Genomic DNA, 21,123 nt, shown 5'->3' with positions numbered 1-21,123 from the left:
CCCAGGTGGGAGATACAAAAAAAAAAAAAAAAAAACCTTTCTAAAGGAATTAGATCATAATCATAATCAATCCGAATGGGAGCAACCAACAATCCTTAAAGAATCCTCTACTGACCAAACGAGATTCCATAGACAAACTTGTTTCATTGGGATTGATTCCAAATTGATAGAAAATTCCTTTATTCCATTTATTGCTTATGTTCTGCAGGCCTACATTGAAATAAAATGATTTTGTAGTGAAATATAGCAGACAAGATTAAGTACTTTCTACGTTGAATAAGTTAAAGCGTGAACTTGAAAATATTAAGTACATTTTAAATTTGTGCTCAGTTCAAACATATTAAAATGAATGCTCAAGCGTATAGGTAAATATTTATGATTGTTTGTTATCTTTACAGTGTGTCATTATGTATAAATCCTAAAGTAGAAAACCTTGAGTAAATTTCACTGGTATACAAAATAAGTACAGTTTACTTAACTTTTTGAATGGAGCTTTCCCAGGGAACGCTTTCATATCTTATGTGAAACATGTTAATAATGAGTTCAAAATGTTGAAATTTAAAATGTTCATTATTAGATTCGTAAGTAAAAGTTAGAATGGTTAAGGTAAATTTGCCCTCTCACTCACTCAATATGATGTCATGAAATTAAGTAGATTTTACTTAATTTTATATCATTAAAGTTTACTTAGAAAAACTGTGTGCAAAAACTTGCAGAGTAAAAATTAAGTAAATTTTACTCGTTTTTTTTTTCTTTTCTTTTTCTCAGTGTACAAGGCTGGTGGCTCTTCTGAAAATGTAAACTCAGGAAGTGGTCACATTGTCTTGTCAATTTCACATATTTCTAAAACAGCTAACAACACAGTGAAAATGAATACTTTTCATGTAACGATTTTAGTAAGTCTCCTTCCTCTTAATCCTCATGTTCTGTATGATTATTTTTTTTTTTAAATCTCTCATCATTTATTCACCCTCATGTCATCCCAGATGTGCACGACTTTCTTCTTCTGCTGAACGCAAAGATTTTTTTAGAAGAATATCTCAGCTCTGTAGGTCCATACAATACAAGTGAACAGTGACTAAAACTTTGAAGCTTTAAAAAGCAAATAAAGGCAGCATAAAAGTAATCCCTAAGACTCCAGTGGTTTAATCCATGTTTTCTGAAGTGATCTAAATCAATTTAGGGTGAGAACAGACCAAAATATCAAATTTTTCACTAAATCTTGACATCTGCAGTCTCCTTGGTGATCATGATTTCAAACTCAAGCTCTGCGTCAAGCACTAGGAAGTGTAAGCAAACTTGAAATCGTGATTGTGCCTAGAGACTACAATGGCAAGATGTACAGTAAAAAAGGAGTTATTATTTTGGTCTGTTCTCACCCAAAATCAACTGGACCGCTTCTGAAGACATTGGTTAAACCACTGGAGTTTTATGGATTACTGTTATGCTGCCTTTATGTACTTTTTGGAGCTTCAAAGTTTTGGTCACCATTCACTTGCACTGTATGGTCCTACGGAGCCGAGATATTCTTCTAAAAATCTTCATTTGTGTTCATTTTTTGGGTGAATTATTCCTTGAATCAAAATGTTTATCTTCATGTTTATACAGTACATTTAACATTATTCAAATATTGGATTGAAACAAAAGATACGGTCAACTACATACAAAGTAGGATAAATGTTTTACAGATCATTTCTTTTGGCTTTAGTACAATAAAAAATCTAATTCATAACATTTCTCACAGTTTAAATGGGTCTTTATACATAAAGATATATAGTAACCTTTATTTATTTTAGGAGGGGGTGGGGTCACTTGCAAGGTCTTCATATTTGGAGGTCCTTGGCATAGAATAAATACATTGAAAATCCATGCTGTATGGGACTTAAGAGACCCCAAATCCTATTTACTAGCTTAAAAAAATTCTATAATGACACTGAATACTCAGGTTGACAGTTCATGATTTATGCAATTTAAGATTTAAGTTTTCCATGAGAAGCATGTTTTTGGTCATAAAAACACTGTTGGTATAAAACATATGCAATTAATCTTATTCATTACAAAAATGCAACACATTTATGATTGGAGTACAATCCTGAAAGCTATTACAATTTCTTATTTTATTTTTTCAGCAATGTGGTTTTGCAACTATTTTGGATAACAAATATCCTTTCTGCAAAGTGCATGCCTACTTTGGCACAACAAAGAGCGCTAAAGCTTAATAAATATTCGTCTACTTTGCTTTAATTTGGTCGGAGTAAAAAAAGCTTACAAATTTGAAGGGGGAAAAAAAAAAATCTATTTTTCTTTTTTAATACACATCACATAGGGGTCCCTGTGACCCCAAAACAACCAGGAACTCAACCTCAAAAGGTCATGAGGGTTATTCTGTAAAATAACACCATCTAAATAATGAAAAAGACTATGATTGAAATTTTAACAGACATGTGGTATTATGCAAAATCATTTTTCATCAACACACATTTTATAAAGGTACGCACCTGACCTGAAGGGGCCTCGATCAGTATTATCACTGTACAATGCGTTTAGTTTCCATAGGAACAACATAATACAAATTATGAATACTTTTTTTTTTTTTGCATAAAACATGACAAGAATTTATAAATGGCGCTTAAAAGGTGTCTGATTTTTTTTTTTTTTTCATGAAATGTGTGCAAAAGACCAATAATCAGTTCACAAGAAAGCAATTCACAAAACAAACAATTAAAGGAGGAGTCAAACCCAAACTGACAGCTAACAAGTAAATTCACAATCCATCTGTAGTGATGAGTTGTTAAATATTTATATCTTCCAAAAATGAGTTCACATGAGTTGGTGTTAGTCCATGTGCAAAGCCTGGAAAGCAGACATTTTTGATGCCAACCTCAAAGGAGTCTTTGTAGCTCGGTTAAAGGCAATCGTCCACTAAAGCATGATGAAAAAAATAAAAAATAAAACTGAATCATGTTTTGTACATTTACAAGTAAATCTCTGTATTTTTTTCTACAGAAATCTGAATGTTTAATCAAAATAGTCCTTTAACCTGATAAACTTACCAGTGTGACATGCAGGTTAAACAAAAGGGCATTAGCGATGTTTAGGTCAAGCATATATTTGTTGCTTAAAGGGGTAAGTGCACCCCAAAAATTTAATTCTGTCATCATTTACTTACCCTCATGTTGTTCCAAACCTGGAACATAACTTTCTTCAGTCGAACACAAAAGGAGATGTTAGGCAGTATATTAGCCTCAGTCACCATTTACTTTCATTGAATATTTTTTCCATACAATGAATGTGAATGGTGACTGAGGCCGTCATTTTGCCAAACATTTCCTTTTGTGTTCCATGGAAGAAATCAGGTTTGAAATGACAGGAGGATGAGTAAATGACAGAATTTTTATTTTTGGGTGAACTATTCTTTAAGTGATCAGCCCATGCTAATGAGGCAAAGTCGTGATCCTCATACTTTGACTTGCGATGGGGTACGTCACCATCGGTGTTGTGGCATGGCTCATTGTGATGCCCGCCAATGGCTGTGCCATAGACACAGCAACTGGCGCCACTGAAACCGCTACAGGGGCCATGGAAACAGGTGGCGCCATTCCCTGGGCGATAGTCTGAGCCAGTGCAGCTGAGATGGGGTCAGGGTTCAGATGTGGAGGGGGTGCGGTGGGGGGTGCTGCATTAGTTGGAGGAGCGGTTGGTGTGCCTGCTGGGGCCACCAAATCTTGTTGCGTTACGGGCCGGGGCTGCAGACCAGCGCTACTTAGAGTGGTGTGCGTCTGGGCGATGCCGTGGTTGTAGGAGCTCACGGAACCAACAGGGGGCGCCATACTCTGCTCGGACGGTGCAGGGGTGGAGGATAGAGTCATCACTTTAGCTTGACTTCTGAACTGAGCGTTCTGCTCCAAGAGCACCTCGTTGGTGGCTATGAGATTGGACACCTTGGGGGAAATGTGAAATGAAAAATTATTTTGACAATATAATTGAGGTACTCACTGTTGTCACAAATGTCATATATTTAAAATAAAACCTGTCATTAAAATCCACAAAAATACTGATTTATGTTCATATACAAGTGTCAAATAGTTATAATTTGGAGTTGATGTGAGTGTTTTGTGATGTTCTCCACTGAATAGCTCTTCTGAAGTATTAAAAACCAAACTTCATTGCATAGCTCTTCTAAATGACTAAAGAGAATCTTTCCCGATCACATGTGGTCAGGCAAAAAACATTGCTGTTTACACCTGGTCGCTCAAATGCGTTTGTTTTCAGATTTTAAGGGGAAGGACTCTGATTTCATGATGACACATCAATCACTATATCAGTGTTACTGCATAATAATAAAATGCAAGAACGTCATAAAGAAAGTGTGAAAAAAATACAGTTGTGATTGATTCAGTGCAGTTGAAATTTATTCTAAGCACAAACGCAACACTTCGAGCAGATTTCTCTGTTATTTTAGTGCAGTACATACAGTTGTGCTCAAAAGTTTGCATACCCTGGCAGAAATTGTGAAATTTTGGTATTGATTTTGAAAATATAACTGATCATGCAAAAAAAACTGTCTTTTATTTAAGGATAGTGATCATATGAAGCCATTTATTATCACATAGTTGTTTGGCTCCTTTTTAAATCATAATGGTAACAGAAATCACCCAAATGGCCCTGATCAAAAGTTTACATACCCTTGAATGTTTGGCCTTGTTACAGACACACAAGGAGACACACACAGGTTTAAATGGCAATTAAAGGTTAATTTCCCACACCTGTGTCTTTTTAAATTGTAATTATTGTCTGTGTATAAATAGTCAATGAGTTTGTTAGCTCTCACGTGGATGCACTGAGCAGGCTAGATACTGAGCCATGAGGAGCAGAAAAGAACTGTCAAAAGACCAGCGTAACAAGGTAATGGAACTTTATAAAGATGGAAAAGGATATAAAAAGATATCCAAAGCCTTGAAAATGCCAGTCAGTACTGTTCAATCACTTATTAAGAAGTGGAAAATTTGGGGATCTCTTGATACCAAGCCAAGGTCAGGCAGACCAAGAAAGATTTCAGCCACAACTGCCAGAAGAATTGTTCGGGATACAAAGAAAAACCCACAGGTAACCTCAGGAGAAATACAGGCTGCTCTGGAAAAAGATGGTGTGGTTGTTTCAAGGAGCACAACACGACGATACTTGAACAAAAATTTGCTGCATGGTCGAGTTGCCAGAAAGAAGCCTTTACTGTGCCAATGCCACAAAAAAGCCCGGTCAACAACACCTTGACACACCTCACAGATTCTGGCATGCTGTAATTTGGAGTGACGAGACCAAAATAGAGCTTTATGGTCACAACCATAAGCGCTATGTTTGGAGAGGGGTCAACAAGGCCTATAGTGAAAAGAATACCATCCCCACTGTGAAGCATGATGGTGGCTCACTGATTTTTTTGGGGGTGTGTGAGCTCTATAGGCACGGGGAATCTTGTGAAAATTGATGGCAAGATAAATGCAGCATGTTATCAGAAAATACTGGCAGACAATTTGCATTCTTCTGCACGAACGCTGCACATGGGACGCTCTTGGATTTTCCAGCACGACAATGACCCTAAGCACAAGGCCAAGTTGACCCTCAAGTGGTTACAGCAGAAAAAGGTGAAGGTTCTGGAGTGGCCATCACAGTCTCCTGACCTTTATATAGTCAAGCCACTCTGGGGAGATCTCAAACGTGCGGTCCATGCAAGACAACCAAAGACTTTGCATGACCTGGAGGCATTTTGCCAAGATGAATGGGCAGCTATACCACCTGCAAGAATTTGGGGCCTCATAGACAACTATTACAAAAGACTGCATGCTGTCATTGATGCTAAAGGGGGCAATACACAGTATTAAGAACTAAGGGTATGCAGACTCATTTAATTTTTTTCTTTGTTGCCATGTTGTGTTTTATTATTGTGCCATTTTGTTATAACCTACAGTTGAATATGAATCCCATAAGAAATAAAACAAATGTGTTTTGCCTGCTCACTCATGTTATCTTTAAAAATGGTTCATATATTACCAATTCTCCAAGGGTATGCAAATTTTGAGCACAACTGTATATTATCTGAGCTTCAGATGAGTGTGCTTTTCATCTGTGTCCCTGCATGTTAATATCAGACACACTGACGATCTCATGCATGTATATTTATTAGGCATGTAACGATATGATATCGAACCGAGAGTGTTATATCATACGATACAATACGATACATTTTTACACCCCGAATATTTATGCGCTTTTTAAAATTCTCATCAAATGTTTATTTACTTTTAAAACTGCATCGAACCGGCAAAATGTAATATCAGACACACTGACGATCTCATGGATGTATATTTATTAGGCATGTAACGATACAAAAATTTCACAATACAATACGATGCAGAAGCCTCACTATATGATACGAAGAAAAAAAAAGCATCCATAACATTTTTCCGCTTAAACTTATTCAAGGATTTGACATAAATGTATTTTAAATCTTTAGTGACACAACAGTGTCTGAAATTGGCAACATAAAGCAGAGCTCTATAATAAAGTAACAAACAACAGCACTGCATTTATCAGCAGATTGTTATGAGAAAAACTCACAATTTGTATGTTTTTCTTGAGAAAAATTAGTTTGTCTACATTCAAGTCATTTCAATTTGAATAGCACCTTTCACAATGCACATTGTTTCAAAGCAGCTTTGTCCAACGCACGCAAGTGTTGTGCCCATAGCCGTTTACATTTCAACGTCAAAAGCAGAGAATAATAAGTCTTATGTAATCGCGGGTTTCTTACGTTGTCATCTTTTTGAATAAACTGGTTAGTTGATAGTAATGAGCATCTTGCTGTGCATGTGATCACGCTCGGTGTTGGCTGGGAGAAGCTGGCTGGTAATTGCTGCTGTTTCTGCCTCGTAAATCTTGTCAGTGAAAATAAAACGACATATTTGATGTAGGCTACTGCAGCACCGGGACATGACAGCATTGTCTGGCAAATTCGACAAGCTAACACTAAAATCTACTTGCTGTTTGTCATCAATCATCGTGCTCTCATCTCGCCTATGTAGACTAGTTGCTCCGTTTTCCTGTTTTGCAGCTCTCAATGTTGCACTGCTTTGTTTTAATCACACTTATTTATTTATCGTACAATACATATATCGAACCGAGAGTGTTACATTGTACGATACAATACGATACAGTTTTACACCCCTAATATTTATGCGCTTTTTAAAATTCTCATAAAATGGTTATTTACTTTTAAAACTGCATCAAACCGGCAAAATTTAAAACGTGTTTCTACCTCAAATGCGCTGTGGTCACATGCCTTTTTGACTACCTCCATTGGGAGCAAATGGGGAGCTTACTCACTACTGCCGTTACAAACCCACCCAAACGTTTTGCTAGCATTTGCAACTAAAATTATGATATGCGATGACAAATTTTAACTTGACTGCTAGGGATGCTCCGATCAGGATTTTTACAGCCGATACCGATCTTCTCACCTGATCGGACAATACCGATCCCGATCATTTCACCTTTTATCAGGATCTCCGTCATAACTGGCTCTATGTAAACTTTCTGCACATTGTCACTATTAATTGAATTTTCCTCTTCCCAGTAATATCACTTTGCCTAGTTTTTGCAGACAAAAAAAAAAAGTTTAAAAGGCTTATTAAAAAAAGCTTTAAAACAAGTAAAGACTAACAAAATATTCTCTACATTTAGATAGATAGCCATGAACGAGCACATGTTTCTGGACTCTTCGGGTGCTACTATTGTTAATGCAGTTTTATTGGAATTTTTGAATTATGTTTGAATTATACCATATCTTGTAACTCACATTATTACTGAGATGCCTATGCCCGGCGGAGACTGAGATGCTGCTGCCATGAACGATAATAAGGACCGTTTCACAGCTTGCACTGTTTTCCCTTTACTTGTCCTGTGTGAAACACCACATTTACAATACACAAAATTTTCATATTCGCCATACCTCTCCCACTGTATCGTTCTTAACTGCTGTATAAAGTTTGTTGTCTTACAACACTATGCCAGTATTACCCACACTCCATGACAATGTTGCTAAAGTCTTAAAGTAACCACTTGTCTTTTGCGACATGAGCGATCAGCCAAATTACCAATCACAGATCGAGTCATAAGACGTGAATATCAGCCGATACCGATCGGTGGCCAATCGATCGAAGCATCCCTATCAACTGCACATGTGCGATAACTTCCAGTTAGTCCTACATCACTTGCTTACCTGTTTCTTAAGCTCCTCCACTCTTTTCCTCAATAAGGCATTCTCCTCTTCAAGAAAGCGGTATTCTAATGGCCGTGTTGGCAGAGTGGCCTGAATCCCCAGGTCATAATGTCCTCCACCGGGACCATCAGCCAATCGTAGCCCTTCTAATCGCCGTCTCTTCAGCTGGAAAGCCGTGTGGTCAACAGGAGCTTCCACTGGCCCTGCTTCAAACAAGCCATTTTCAAATAAGGGGTCATAAACAGAGCACGGGCCCCTTTCGTACCGCCGATGACCGGCAGTGCCTATTGACATGCAGCCACTCATTGAACCCCCGCCTCCCCCTCCAACCGACAGTCCTTGGTCTCTGCATGCGCCCATGTTGGGACATCCCATCCCCAAGTAATTACCAACACCACCCCCAACAAGTCCAGACATCCCACCACAGGCACCACCAACGGCAACTGTCCCTCCTCCACCTGCGTTTACCATCCCACTAACCCCACCTGGAATGCCCATCATACAACCAACCCCCACCCTCGACGAAGCCTCATAGTCGTAATCTTTCCGTACGTGGCGGAATTTGCACTTGTTGCCCCTCTGGCATTCACCCTTCAGGTAGTCTCTGCAAATGGGGACTTCACCACGGCTCAAAGGAAGATCGGTAGGGGACAGTCCCAATCCAGCAGCCACCTTCCCCCTTAGTCGCAAGGGCAACTCTCCGGTTTTCTTATAATAATCCTCATCCTCTTTAGATCCGTGAACGAATCGGCAATTTGTGCGCACGCACTCTTTGTTTTGATAGTCATGACAGAAGATGAATTCATTCTTCTGCACTCCCAAATCGGGAACCTCATTGAAGTCCGGATGGCGGAAACGGCAACGCTTGCCACGCTTGCACACATTCCGCAAAAAGTCCCGGCAAACGCCGTCAAGTGCCAAACCGGAGCCGAAACCACTGCAGCTATTCCCGTTTCCTAATGCTCCGCCGCCTCCCATCGCCCCAGGACCCCCGTTACCTCCTCCACAACCCGCTGAACTGCCCCCCACCGTCACTCGTCCCTCTCCTACCCCTCCACCCAAACCTGACCCTGACCCGCCTTCCTCCCCAACCCCAGTGCCCACCCCGGTCCCACTTCCACCCCCACTGCCACCTGCCAGGAAGGTGCTATCCCGGTCAGGCATGGCGCTTGGCCCAGCGGGAATAGAACACTGCGCTCATGTGGGTGCCAGGGAGATGATAGTCTTCAAAGTGTACGAAGTTGTAGGTTTACAGAAGAGACGAATTTAGACGTTAGACTGATGCTGTTTGCAGCTTCATTGAGGAACCTGAGAACATGATACAGATACAATATTATTTCTTCTAAGAACATAAAACTAGTATCAAATACAGCTTAGAAAGCTTATAAACTACAAATTTAAATGAAAAAGAATGTCTCATTACAGTTCTTTCAAGGCAACACTGTATTACTGATATTCCTCAATCATTCTATTTTTATTCAGCTTCTCAATTTTCTACTACAATAATACAGCTCGAACCTTTTAACATGGACTCAATTCAAACTTTTTTTTGTACATAATTTCAGTTGTGCCATTTTTGTTTTATACCAACTTTATACTAGGGCAAAATTTTGAATTTTATTACATAATGTGCTGATTAATAAAACAAATGAATTGCATATATCCATTCGCCGAGAACCCTCCCCAATTAAGGTATAATTAAATCTACACATCACGATCAAAATAATTGTGTTAATGGGTAAAACCGAGGGAAAACAAATGGGGGAAAATGAAATGCCGCATCCGACGTGCCTTTTATATACCAGTGATTCAAAACATTATAACCACCTGTTTAATATACCTTTAACTCTTCATCATGTTCCTCAAACCATTCCTGAACAATGTGTGCAGTGTGGCAGGGCGCATTATCCTGCTGAAAGAGGTCACTGCCATCAGGGCACTGCCTTCAACACGTTGACTACAAGAACTTATTGTTCGCTTCCCATCTAATTTACCCAGACCTTGACATGTGGCCTTGTTAGAAGATGATCAACGTTATTAACTTCACCTGTGAGTGGTCATAATGTTTTGACTCATCAATGTATGTTTAACTCTTAAATGCATGGGAATGTCACCAAACATTCTTATATATTCAGGTCTTTAAAGACCCGGCACAAATATCTATCAAAGTTGGATCTACAAAATGCAAATACAATAATAAAAGAATAAAAATATATTTTGATGCTTTATTTTTCATATATCAAAGAGATAATGCAACAAATCAGGATAAATCTAGAACAGGATTCATAAATTTCACACTGAAATTTCATGAGACACAACTGGCAAATAATGAGCTATGCACAAGTATTTTCACAGGCACTTATTGAGTCTACATAGATGGACAACATACATAATTGCAGTAGTACACCCAAATGACAATAGTCATATTATACTGTTCATGTGTTACACTTGCTATGGTTTACTTCCATGTTGTTTCTTCATCAAATAGCAATGTCAAATGTAAATCAAGTCAATCACTAACACAACAGTGCCATCTTGAATTACAAATAGCATGTATATGTTAATTACGTTATTTTTATATATAATTAAATATCACAAAATTAATGCGTTAAATCGCAAGCCTTTATGCTTCTTAAAATTAAAAGCTTTTCTTCATAACAACTGCATGTCATAAAACGACAAGGCAAGCCTGATGTTGCATTTAATTTTCACCGGCCTTACACTTAAACTTACCCTTTAACTTCCTTGCAAGAACTTATATTTTATTAAATTTAGTTTTAGTATTATATGCTAATCTTATTTTATGCAATTAACACTAACAAAGGGTACCATGATAATAACATGTTTTTGACATGACTGTTTCCGTGGTAATACTATTTGTTTATATTTTTATTTTTTTACCACGACAATTAAATGGTTTTCTCCAAGGCATCCTAAATTACCAAATAAATACCATGGTACATTAATATAAAAATAATAATAATTCAGTGCCATTGCGATACCATCTAATTAGAGTACTTATTGTAAAATTGATATGTATTATTTATTATTACCATATTTTCCAATAAAATCCCATATTATACTTACAATAAAAATGTAAAGCAACAATTAATATTATATTATATACAGTTCAAATAAACTATTAATTCTAATTATCAACCTTAAGTTAAATATGTAACAATTCTATAACTGTACTACTGTAAAGTGCGTGAGTTTGGTTACCTCAAACGGGGCAAAGACCTCACCAATTTTGTGGGTGTCGACTACATTCTCAAAAACCGTGACGTCACGTGTACGTTCCCTAAAGAGCCTTCACAAGTCATCAGATGTTGTTGGCTAGTTTTTCTTCTTCTCGTACTCTAACTAGATTAATCGTCGATATTTAATCCAAGCCACATTATATACAGCATTCTGTTCTCACTATTTCGGGGTCTCTGGCACAAAGGCCTTCGACAACATGCGTGGAGGGAATGCAATGTAGCGAGCTAATGATAACAACCTAAACCGAAACTAGTAAACAACTTACCCAGCGAACACAATGAGTCGAATCAGCGAAATGAAAGCAGCTGTTTTGTCGCAACATTGCTAATTATACAAATCAAGTTGGAATTGGCCGTGATAACGCTTCCAACATTTAGCTAAACATGTTGGACCATTAATAACAACTTCCGCTGTTCTTGCTCGAAGCACTTCCGGTACAGTGCAGTATTGGGAAAATGCACGTCAAGTTAAAAGACCTCGAGCTCACAGTGGTTTCCTATACAACCAAAATAAATGTACAAGAATGTACCGTGATAGTATAATATAATACAATGATACAATGGGACTTACAATTCTTTCAAAGAAGACCATGGCATTATTACCATGGTACATGTCCAAAACACGATATTGCAATGGTAAATGTCCGATAATAATAATAACTAAAACCCATTTATAATACCATGGCACTTTTTTTTGCAGGTACTGTTTGTGGCAATACATAATAAATATAACTATTTTAAGATATTAAATCAATTTAAAAAAGTTACTCAGAGGTCCTTAGAGGACAAAAATGTCCACGTCAAAAAACAGCCATACAAATATTATATATTAATATTATTTTCCACTTTCAATGAGTTTTAACCAAAAACAGTCCTGATCATAACTACCAAATATTCATTTTCAGGATTTTAACCCTTTAAATGCCAGTTTTTTTACATAATGCCACTCCTGTTTTTTTTACACACACACAAAACACACTCTGACATCCATACCAACACACCCACACACATTTAGCTGCATCATTTAATAAATTGGCCTGCAGTGCTCTATAATACAGCAAACAGAAAATAGGGGGAAAAAAATGTATTTGCTCCATAGGCTAAACATGAGAAAAATGGTGCCAGGGCTCCGGAATGAAAACATAATATCGTAGAATTCATGATTTTATGCTTTAATGGCACTGGGATCTAATATTGCAGTTTTAATGGGTTTCAATGGGGACATTTTTTCCTGAAGGTCCTGAGTGTAACTATTTTGTGTACACAGTGTATTATAGATGTATTATAGGAACTGAGGTTGAAATATCAAAATTCCCCCAAAAATACACACCTTTGGCAAAATGTATGCCGTTGGCATTAACACAGCCAAAATGATCGAAAAAAAAAAATGAAAAAGACAAAAATGTCCCAAAGGTCTCACAAGTGTTGAAACAGATCTTTAAAGAAACACCATTTTTGATTTTTGACAGGAGTGAAAACAAGACTGTGTTGACTTCGTGTCTTCAATGGGTTGTACTGTAGTTTAACTTGGTTTAGAAAAATCAGTTCAAAATAGTTGTCAAAATTAGATGCAATCTAAAACATACAGCACAATCATTTTAAGAGATTGCAAGTCTACCTCACTAGTTCCATCTTATAAAGGAGAGAAAAAGTAAGACTAGCAGGTGTAGCAAACATGGGTATGCAGGCACTTATTTAAGCATAAAAAAATATTTAAAAAGTGTAATTTAAAAAACAATGAAGAACATTCACCACTCTAAAACAAAAATACTCCGTATGTTATACAATTACTTGGTTGCCCATCGTTTAGATGACCCATAGAGCACCTTTATGATGAAAAAGCTAAATGACTAAGTGAAACCATTATGTAACTTTATTTGGATGATCATTAGGTGGTCCATAAATGCCTGGAAAATTTAAGCTACTAAAAATCTAAAGGATTACAGCACATAACAAAATGAGTTAGGATTGAATTAGGGTTAAATTCACAGTTTAAAGCTTAAAGGGATAATTTACCCAAAAAATAAAATTCTCTCGTCATTTACGCACTCTCATGCTATCCTAGATGTGAATGACTTTCTTCTGCATAACACAAGATTTTTAGATGAAAATCTCAGCTCTGTATGTCCATATGATGCAAGTGAATGGTGACCAAAACTTTGAAGTTCCTCAAAGCACATAAATGTAATCCATAAGACTCCAGTGGTTTAATCCATTTCTGAAGCGATCTAATTGGTTTTGGGTGAGAACAGACCAAAATGTAACTCCTTTTCCACTATAAATCTTGACATGTGCTGTCTCTAGGCACGATCATGATTTCAAGCTCGGTTACACTTTCTAGTTGTTGACGCAAGTGCAGAGCACTAGATGGCGACATAGGAAGTGTAATCGAGCTTAAAATTATGATCGCCAAGGAGACTGCTGATGTCAAAGTTTATAGTGAAAAATGTGTTACATTTTGGTCTGAATCGCTTTAGAAGACATTGATTAAACCATTGGAGTCTTACAGATTAGGTTGATGATGACTTTATCTCCTTTTTGGAGCTTCAAAGTACTGATTACCATCCACTTACATTGTATGGACCTAGAGAACTGAAATATTCTTCTAAAAATCTTCGTTTGTGTCCTGCAGAAGAAAGTCATACACATCTGGGATGGCATGAGGGTGAGAAAATGATGAGAGAATTTTCATTTTTGGGTGGTTAAATGAGGGTTGTCTTCGTCAGGGAGATGCTCAGTTGCTCAGACAAAATAGTTAAAAAACATTCAAGTCTCTTTACCACCAAATATTAAGAGTTTTTAATCAAAATATTGGATATGGGAGGGACATTGACAACATCTCTAAGGTTTCAACATTTCCTGTATGGATAAAAAAAAAAAAACCCTAGATTGTGATAGTTGTCAATAGTTTATTTGTATATTCATGAGAACATCAGACATCAAAGTTCATATCTGGTAATCTTATAAAGATACAGTTGTAGACCAGGAATGCAGGGGGGAAACAAAACCTGTAAAAAGAAAGAACAATTTTATTTTTATTTTACAACTGAGTACAGCATAATTGGCTGAATAAAGTTTAGCAGCATTTAAAAAGGTTTTCCCATTTACGATTATATCCAGGATTAGATCATGCTTTGTGTCAGACAATTTGTATCAGGGTCATTTAATGTTAAAGTGGCATTGTGCATTAAGAGCTTACATTTAGAGGGTCATTCACATGATATCATTTTATTCTCCTGAGGGCCTGACACTTTCAAAGACACCAGCTTCCCTCATGGCATTGAACTCCTTCATGGCATCGTACTGTTTGTAGAAGTCAGCATATGCCTGTTTCCTGGGCTCTGTTACTGTGTACTGCAGAAAGATGCACAAAGAAATTTCAGAATTCATAAAAAATGCAAAACAGAATCCCTGGTTATTTAACTTGTGTGCCCCAAAGTGTGATAAGACAAGGGTGTAACCAAATGTTTAAAATTCCAAAGGTGAAATTTACAGAATCTTCTATTGAAAAATCCCTAAAGATAAACCACTAATTAGAACAGCCTATTGAGGGTGGGGCGTCCCCCTCATTGTCTACAGTGGTTGTGCCCTAATGAAAGATACTTAAAAATAAATAAATAAATAAATAAAAAAATACATTTTCAATTATGTAATAAATTACATCATTTACCATTTGGTTCTGAATTTATAGATGTATTTTTAAATGTATTTGACCATTTCTGCACATGCAAGTACCAGATACAAGGTTCACATAAGGGTCAATGGCATGATGCTCTTTTTTTTGGTCCACATTTATAAAATTATTAAAAAATTCACAATTTATTTTGAATACACCTCTTCTATGATGAACATGTTTTTTACTGATTTTGAAGTCATTTTGATACATATATTTTCCTAATTTGGCATAACTGCTTCATATTGTTCTTTCCAAGGTGCTGATAAATCAAGGAGTAAATAATCTGTTTTTTGTGCGAGTGAGTACAGAGCGCTGTTGCATATTTATTTGCACATGTATATTCCAAACGGACTCACGAAACATTCTCTTTTTATAATGTCTGGATAATATAACACAAGGTACAGTGATATAAATGCACGTGAAATAATGTACATTAAGAATAACAGGTATAATTCAAAATATGATGCATAATATTAAAATAATAAAGTTAAACACTGGCTCACAGTCTTTATTTAAATTATTGCAATACTGTGTTATATTATCGTTGGAATAAAAATAGTGTGGTGCTGCAATTCGTTTGTCTACAGTAAAAAATAGCATGTAAAGAGTATATTTTACTACACGATCAGTGCAAACGAATTTCCGTACCTCACTGCTAGGAGAATATAACAGGCACAGTGATATACTGAATAATGCATATTAAGACAAAACACCATAAGCAGACTTTCAAAATCAGCTGCATGTCCAATGCCGTGTTTGCCAGTTGATTAGCGCCACCAACGCGCTGGATTGAGCATCTGCAGCAACTCTGGAAAAATTACAAACAACTCTTATCGCTAACGCATAATGATAATGTTATTTATTAAAGCAAAAAAGTTATTCAATACCAACTGGGCCTGTGTGAAAAAGTATTTGCCCCCTTAGTTACTAAATCCCCAAATCTAGGAAACTGCATTCATAATGGGGTTCAGCTGGACGAGACACACCCAGGCCTGATTACTGCCAGCACTGTTCAATCAAATCAACACCTAAATACAACTTTTTCAGGAGCATGAAGTTGGCCAAAAGGTCTCACCCAGTAGCACACTATGCCAAAGGCGAAAGAAATTCAAGAAATGATGAGGAAAAAGATTATTGAAATACATCAGTCTGGGAAGGGTTACAAAGCTTTTTCAAAGGTTCTGGGACTCCAAAGAGCCACAGTAAGAGCCATTATCTCTAAATGTAGAACACTTGGCACAGTAGTGAACCTTCCCAGAAGTGGCTGATCCTCCAACGACGACTCATCCAGGAAGACACAAAAAGCCAAGGACAACATCCAAGAAACTGCAGGCCTCTCTCGCATCAATAATGGTCACTGTTCATGACTCCACTATCAGAAAGACACTGGCCAAAAATGGCATCCATGGAGGAGTGGTGAGGCGAAAACCACTAACCCAGAATTTTTCCAAAATACACCTTGATGATCCTCAAATCTTGTGGGAGAATGCTCTGTGGACTGATGAGTCAAAAGTGGAACTGTTTGGAATACAAGGGTTCCGTTACATCTGGCATAAATCAAACACAGAAATCCACAAAAAGAACATCATACCTACGGTCAAGCATGGTGGTGGTAGTGCGATGGTGTGGGGATGCTTTGCTGCTTCAGGGCCAGGGTGACTTAATTTAGGGAAACAAGAATTCTGCTCTCTACCAGAAAATCCTAAAGGAGAACATCCGGTCATCAGTCCATGAGTTGAAGCTGGAGCGCAACTGGATTACGCCTCAAGACAATGATCCAAAGCATAGGAGTAAGTCCACCTCTAAATGGCTCAAAAGAAGCAAAATTAAAGTTTTGGAGTGGCCTAGTCAAAGTCCTGACTTGAACCTGTTTGAGATGCTGTGGCAAGACCTTAAACGGGCAGTTCATGCTCAAACCCTCCAATGTGTCTGAACTAAAGCAGTTCTGCAAAGAAGAGTGGGCCAAAATTCCACCTGTGTTGTGAAAGACTGATCTCCAGTTATTAGAAGTGTTTGGTTGCAGTTGTTGCTGCTAAAGGTGGCACAACCAGCTATTAAGTTTAAAGGGGCAGTTAGTTTTTCACATGGGTGATACAGGTGTTGGATACATTTTTTGCTTCAATAAAAAAAATATGTATTTGAAAAATCTATTTTGTGTTTACTCAGGCTGCCTTTGTTTAACATTATATCTTGTTTGAAGATCTACAACAATTTAGTATGAAAAACAAGAAATCATACTTTCACAGCACCTGTACTCCATCAACAAAGATGATATTATATTGCATACATTATATTTAATGTTTGTTTAATGCATAATTTCTACTATTTACAAGTATTTACATTGATTTGGAATAGGTACTGTCTCTTTAAGAAAACCGTCAGTTCTGTAAAAAGCGTCTGTAAATGAGAGCATATTAAGGAGAGAACTCAAATGACTTTTTAGCCTCATCTATGCTATTCATGATTATAATTGACTGTAATTAACAGAAAGGGTATTAAAAGAGACATTATTCAATGACAAGTGGATCTCATCTTTGGACTCACATTACATGGAATGTGTCAAATCAAACTTTGACAACACGTAGTGAAAGGGATGCTGAACTTCTTCACCACTATACTACTCAATCACTGGTGAGTGAAATCTGAACATTTACCAGCCCGTGGCTAACCACAGACATTTTTATTTGCATAGCATGAAATTTGGTCATATGCAAGTGATTTAACCACATTGTAGAGTTGCGCATATAGTAAAAGATAAATCTTGGGATTTAAGAATCGATTTAGTGATCATTCCCAAATGAAGATCGCAATGCATCGGCAAATCTATATATTTATCCAGTCCTAGGAGACAGTAAAATTTAAAATACAAATTCAAATTCACATTAAAAAAATAAATAAAACATGATTAATATTTCAAAACTTTTGCCACTTCAAATCAGGTGGCCCTCGACAGCATGTAATTAAAAAGAAAATTGTCATATTATTAAATATTAATATTTTGTTCATTTAGTATCACATTTTGTTCAGGTCATGTGGTGTAACACTGAGAAAAATTATTGATATTCCTAGTTCAAAAATTCATGAAAAAAGAAATTATTTTTCTCAAATTAATTCAGTTGCGTGCTCTCTCAAGTATTTAAGTTGCAAGGAAAGTATTTTAATACCTTTTATTTGTTTACACCACATGACAAGTCATTAAATATTTTCTTTTAGGTAGAAAATGCTTTAATTTTTTTTTAAAATCTGTGACATGTTTAAACTAGATTTTTGAAAGATTTCAAATTTTTATCACCCCGGACAACCTTATTTGTCAATGAACCTGAAACCAATTCTAGGTTTGGCTTTTTACTTCAATAAAACAGCAATTAAGACCACAAAATAGGGCTGAAACGATTAGTGGACATTATCGACAAAAAAATGTAATTGTCGAATAGTCGTTTGATCTCATTTAACTTAACATGAGATCACATTAAACTCTAATAATGACGCACGAGAGCAGCACTGCAGTTCGCGCCTGACTGAGGAGAGGAAGAATTATACAGCTCACAGTCCAGATGCACTCTAAACTTTCCAAACAGCTTCAGGTGAAGTAGATCACAAAGTATGAGGGAATTATAATGCAAAAATACAAAATAAGTAAATACAGAAGCACTCTCGTTGTGGAAAAAGCGGAACCAGAGATCTTTAAAGGAAACACCCCGGCATAACATCTTAAATTCAGTTATATTTAATGAGTTACAGCTTTATTAAAGTTTAAATAATATGAAAGCAGATCATGTAAATAACAACAAACTCCGAAACTGGCATTTCTCTGTGCGGTTAGTGCGTCTTCTATGAGTTGCGCGAATGTCTCGATCTAAGGAGGGGAAGAGATTGTAACTGCACCCGGCTGATGCACACTCTGTCACTGGGACGCTCGTCTCTCGAGCGCACGCTTAATGCAACTAGATTATAACGTGATGGCTCGTGACTTATTGAATCATAATGTGTCACTGTGCATTTCTTATCGTGAAGAAAATTGGCAATATGCAGCTTTATTATTAAGAGAGGTTTTTTTTGTGTGTGAGTTAAAGATGGATTGAAGTGAACAGAAAGGTGAAAGAGCGTAGTCTTCACCCCATTATACATTGCAACAAAATATGTTTTTGATTTGTTTTGACTTTTCCAATACAAATATCTAAAACTCCTTAAAGCAACGTACATTTACTTTAGCAGTTATACTGCAGAATACATTTTTTTTTATCTGAGAATGTTGAATATAATATTAAAAATACTAATATTTTTAAATATCTAAAAACCTTTAAAATTGCAGCATATAAGATATTTACACTTGCTTTTAGAGAATAGATCTTGAATATAAGTATATTTTGTCTTTACTGCACTCGCAGAAATATAACCAAGTGAAAAAATACACTTATACAAAATACACTTTTTAAGATACATTCTCTTAAAGCAAGTCTAAATATCTTATATGTTGCTCTCAAGTAAATGTAACTTGTTTTAAGGATTTTTAGACAATTTTAAATGGAAAACAAGACAAAAACACTTGATAACAATAGGATATCTTGCAGTTAATTTCTTTACTGAATTACACTTAACAAAAAGTATTTTTTCCCTTTAATTCAGTGAATGTCATTTAGAGGTATTTTTAAAAGATGATTTTGTCCTCTTTATTGTTAGTAAGCACGTTTAATACAACCTTTTAAATCGGGCACAAGCTGAATAATCGGTTAAGAGCAAATGATTAATCGTTGCAAAAATTGCCGAATAATCGTTCGATTAATCGATTATCAAAATAATCGTTAGTTGCAGCCCTACCACAAAAGGTGCCATGCAGTGCGAATACGCACCCAAAACGTGTACACACAAAAAATTAGGCTGAAACATATACATAATATAATATGTATAATAAAACTAACCTTGAAGGCGGCTGCAGCAAGCAGGGAAAGACCGAATGCAATTGGCAAATGAAACCTCAAACGCTTGGCCAGGAGGCCTCTCATTACTGGCTTTGGGAGTGACATTGTCTTCCTGAAAAGAGAAATCCAATTTATATGTCAATAAACAAAACGTAAAAAATATAACTTTTAATAATAAGTTAGATCCCCATTTTGTACTGCTACGTGCTATTCTAAGCATCACAAATGGATGTCTGACTTTCGAGTTAATGACCTAAGCACTTTAACCTTTCAGTTTTTTTCAAGGGAAGGGTTCAATCAAAATTTTAAACAAATAATTTTACGAACATTGAAATTGCATTTCTGAGTACATTTGTGCTGCTGAAGTTTAAGTTTAGCGGATTAGCTACCAGCTCGAACTTGCACACTTAAGTTGATAAAGCATATTTAAACAGAGAGCATGGCATTTAATGTTTATGTTTAATATATATATATATATATATATATATATATATATATAGAAATGCATAACTACCTGACCAACTAAATGACAAGACCAACAGCAAGCTACACTACACAGAGACGAAGCACGTTTTCTTTTAAATTATACTAAAATTATATTAAGTGTTCTTAAAAATGTTATTCAACGATATTATAATATAAAAAAATAAATAAATTAAAAAAAAAAACATTAAGCCCAAAGCTCAAATTACAAACGAGAAAACTCCGCGACATTTACCGTTTTATTTGCGACCTTCAGCAGTGAAACCGTCCGGGTCTGATGCAATGGCGTGTATGAGAGGCCTAACTACGGCTACTGCGAAAGGACAAAAGGCATGGGAACGAACTGGGGGCCATTCATGTCAACAATATTGCAATCTAAATTTGCATCAAAGAATAAGGTAAACACCGTAATTGTTATTCTTCCCAAAAATAGGATAATTTTTTGCCCCATTGAATATGCGAATTATATAGCCCTAAAATAGTATTAGAAATTTATTTTCTATAAAACAAAAC

General features: G+C 36.4%; 2 protein-coding genes across 4 annotated transcripts; both read right to left on the bottom strand.

The window, feature by feature from the left end:
- Positions 1 to 1,946: 1,946 nt before the first annotated feature.
- LOC127446429 (zinc finger CCCH domain-containing protein 10-like) lies at positions 1,947 to 11,984 on the bottom strand. Of its 3 annotated transcripts, XR_007898212.1 has the most exons (4): positions 11,799 to 11,984; positions 8,273 to 9,580; positions 3,054 to 3,941; positions 1,947 to 2,922 (listed from the first exon to the last, which is right to left on the bottom strand). XR_007898212.1 is itself a non-coding variant. In XM_051707330.1 (3 exons), the coding sequence occupies exons 2-3, from the start codon at positions 9,434 to 9,436 to the stop codon at positions 3,435 to 3,437; spliced, it is 1,671 nt and encodes a 556-aa protein (XP_051563290.1). In that variant the 5' UTR covers positions 9,437 to 9,580; positions 11,799 to 11,984; the 3' UTR covers positions 1,947 to 3,434. The 3 variants fall into 3 exon arrangements, 2 of the variants coding, with proteins under 2 accessions (XP_051563290.1, XP_051563291.1); XM_051707330.1 differs by having other exon boundaries at positions 1,947 to 3,941; XM_051707331.1 differs by lacking the exon at positions 11,799 to 11,984 and adding an exon at positions 11,495 to 11,769 and having other exon boundaries at positions 1,947 to 3,941.
- A 2,443-nt stretch (positions 11,985 to 14,427) lies between these two features.
- LOC127446445 (cytochrome c oxidase subunit 6C-1) lies at positions 14,428 to 20,940 on the bottom strand. The gene is made up of 4 exons (XM_051707350.1): positions 20,846 to 20,940; positions 20,128 to 20,239; positions 14,732 to 14,886; positions 14,428 to 14,540 (listed from the first exon to the last, which is right to left on the bottom strand). Exons 2-3 carry the CDS (start codon positions 20,230 to 20,232, stop codon positions 14,761 to 14,763), a joined length of 231 nt encoding a protein of 76 aa, XP_051563310.1. The 5' UTR covers positions 20,233 to 20,239; positions 20,846 to 20,940; the 3' UTR covers positions 14,428 to 14,540; positions 14,732 to 14,760.
- Positions 20,941 to 21,123: the final 183 nt, after the last annotated feature.

This window comes from Myxocyprinus asiaticus, chromosome 9, assembly GCF_019703515.2.
Source record: "Myxocyprinus asiaticus isolate MX2 ecotype Aquarium Trade chromosome 9, UBuf_Myxa_2, whole genome shotgun sequence".
Classification (NCBI taxonomy): Eukaryota; Metazoa; Chordata; class Actinopteri; order Cypriniformes; family Catostomidae; genus Myxocyprinus; species Myxocyprinus asiaticus.
The sequence above is the reverse complement of the archived record's forward strand: the minus strand, read 5'-3'. Positions and strand labels throughout refer to the sequence as shown.

What these genes read in the sequence shown, in the direction of transcription:
- LOC127446445 (XM_051707350.1), bottom strand. Translation starts at nt 20,232, where the DNA reads ATGTCACTCCCAAAGCCAGTAATGAGAGGCCTCCTGGCCAAGCGTTTG. An exon ending in TTGCTGCAGCCGCCTTCAAG is followed by an intron (nt 14,887 to 20,127) that starts GTTAGTTTTATT and finishes ATCTTTCTGCAG; the next exon opens with TACACAGTAACAGAGCCCAG.
- LOC127446429 (XM_051707330.1), bottom strand. Translation starts at nt 9,436, where the DNA reads ATGCCTGACCGGGATAGCACCTTCCTGGCAGGTGGCAGTGGGGGTGGA. An exon ending in TGGAGGAGCTTAAGAAACAG is followed by an intron (nt 3,942 to 8,272) that starts GTAAGCAAGTGA and finishes ATTTCCCCCAAG; the next exon opens with GTGTCCAATCTCATAGCCAC.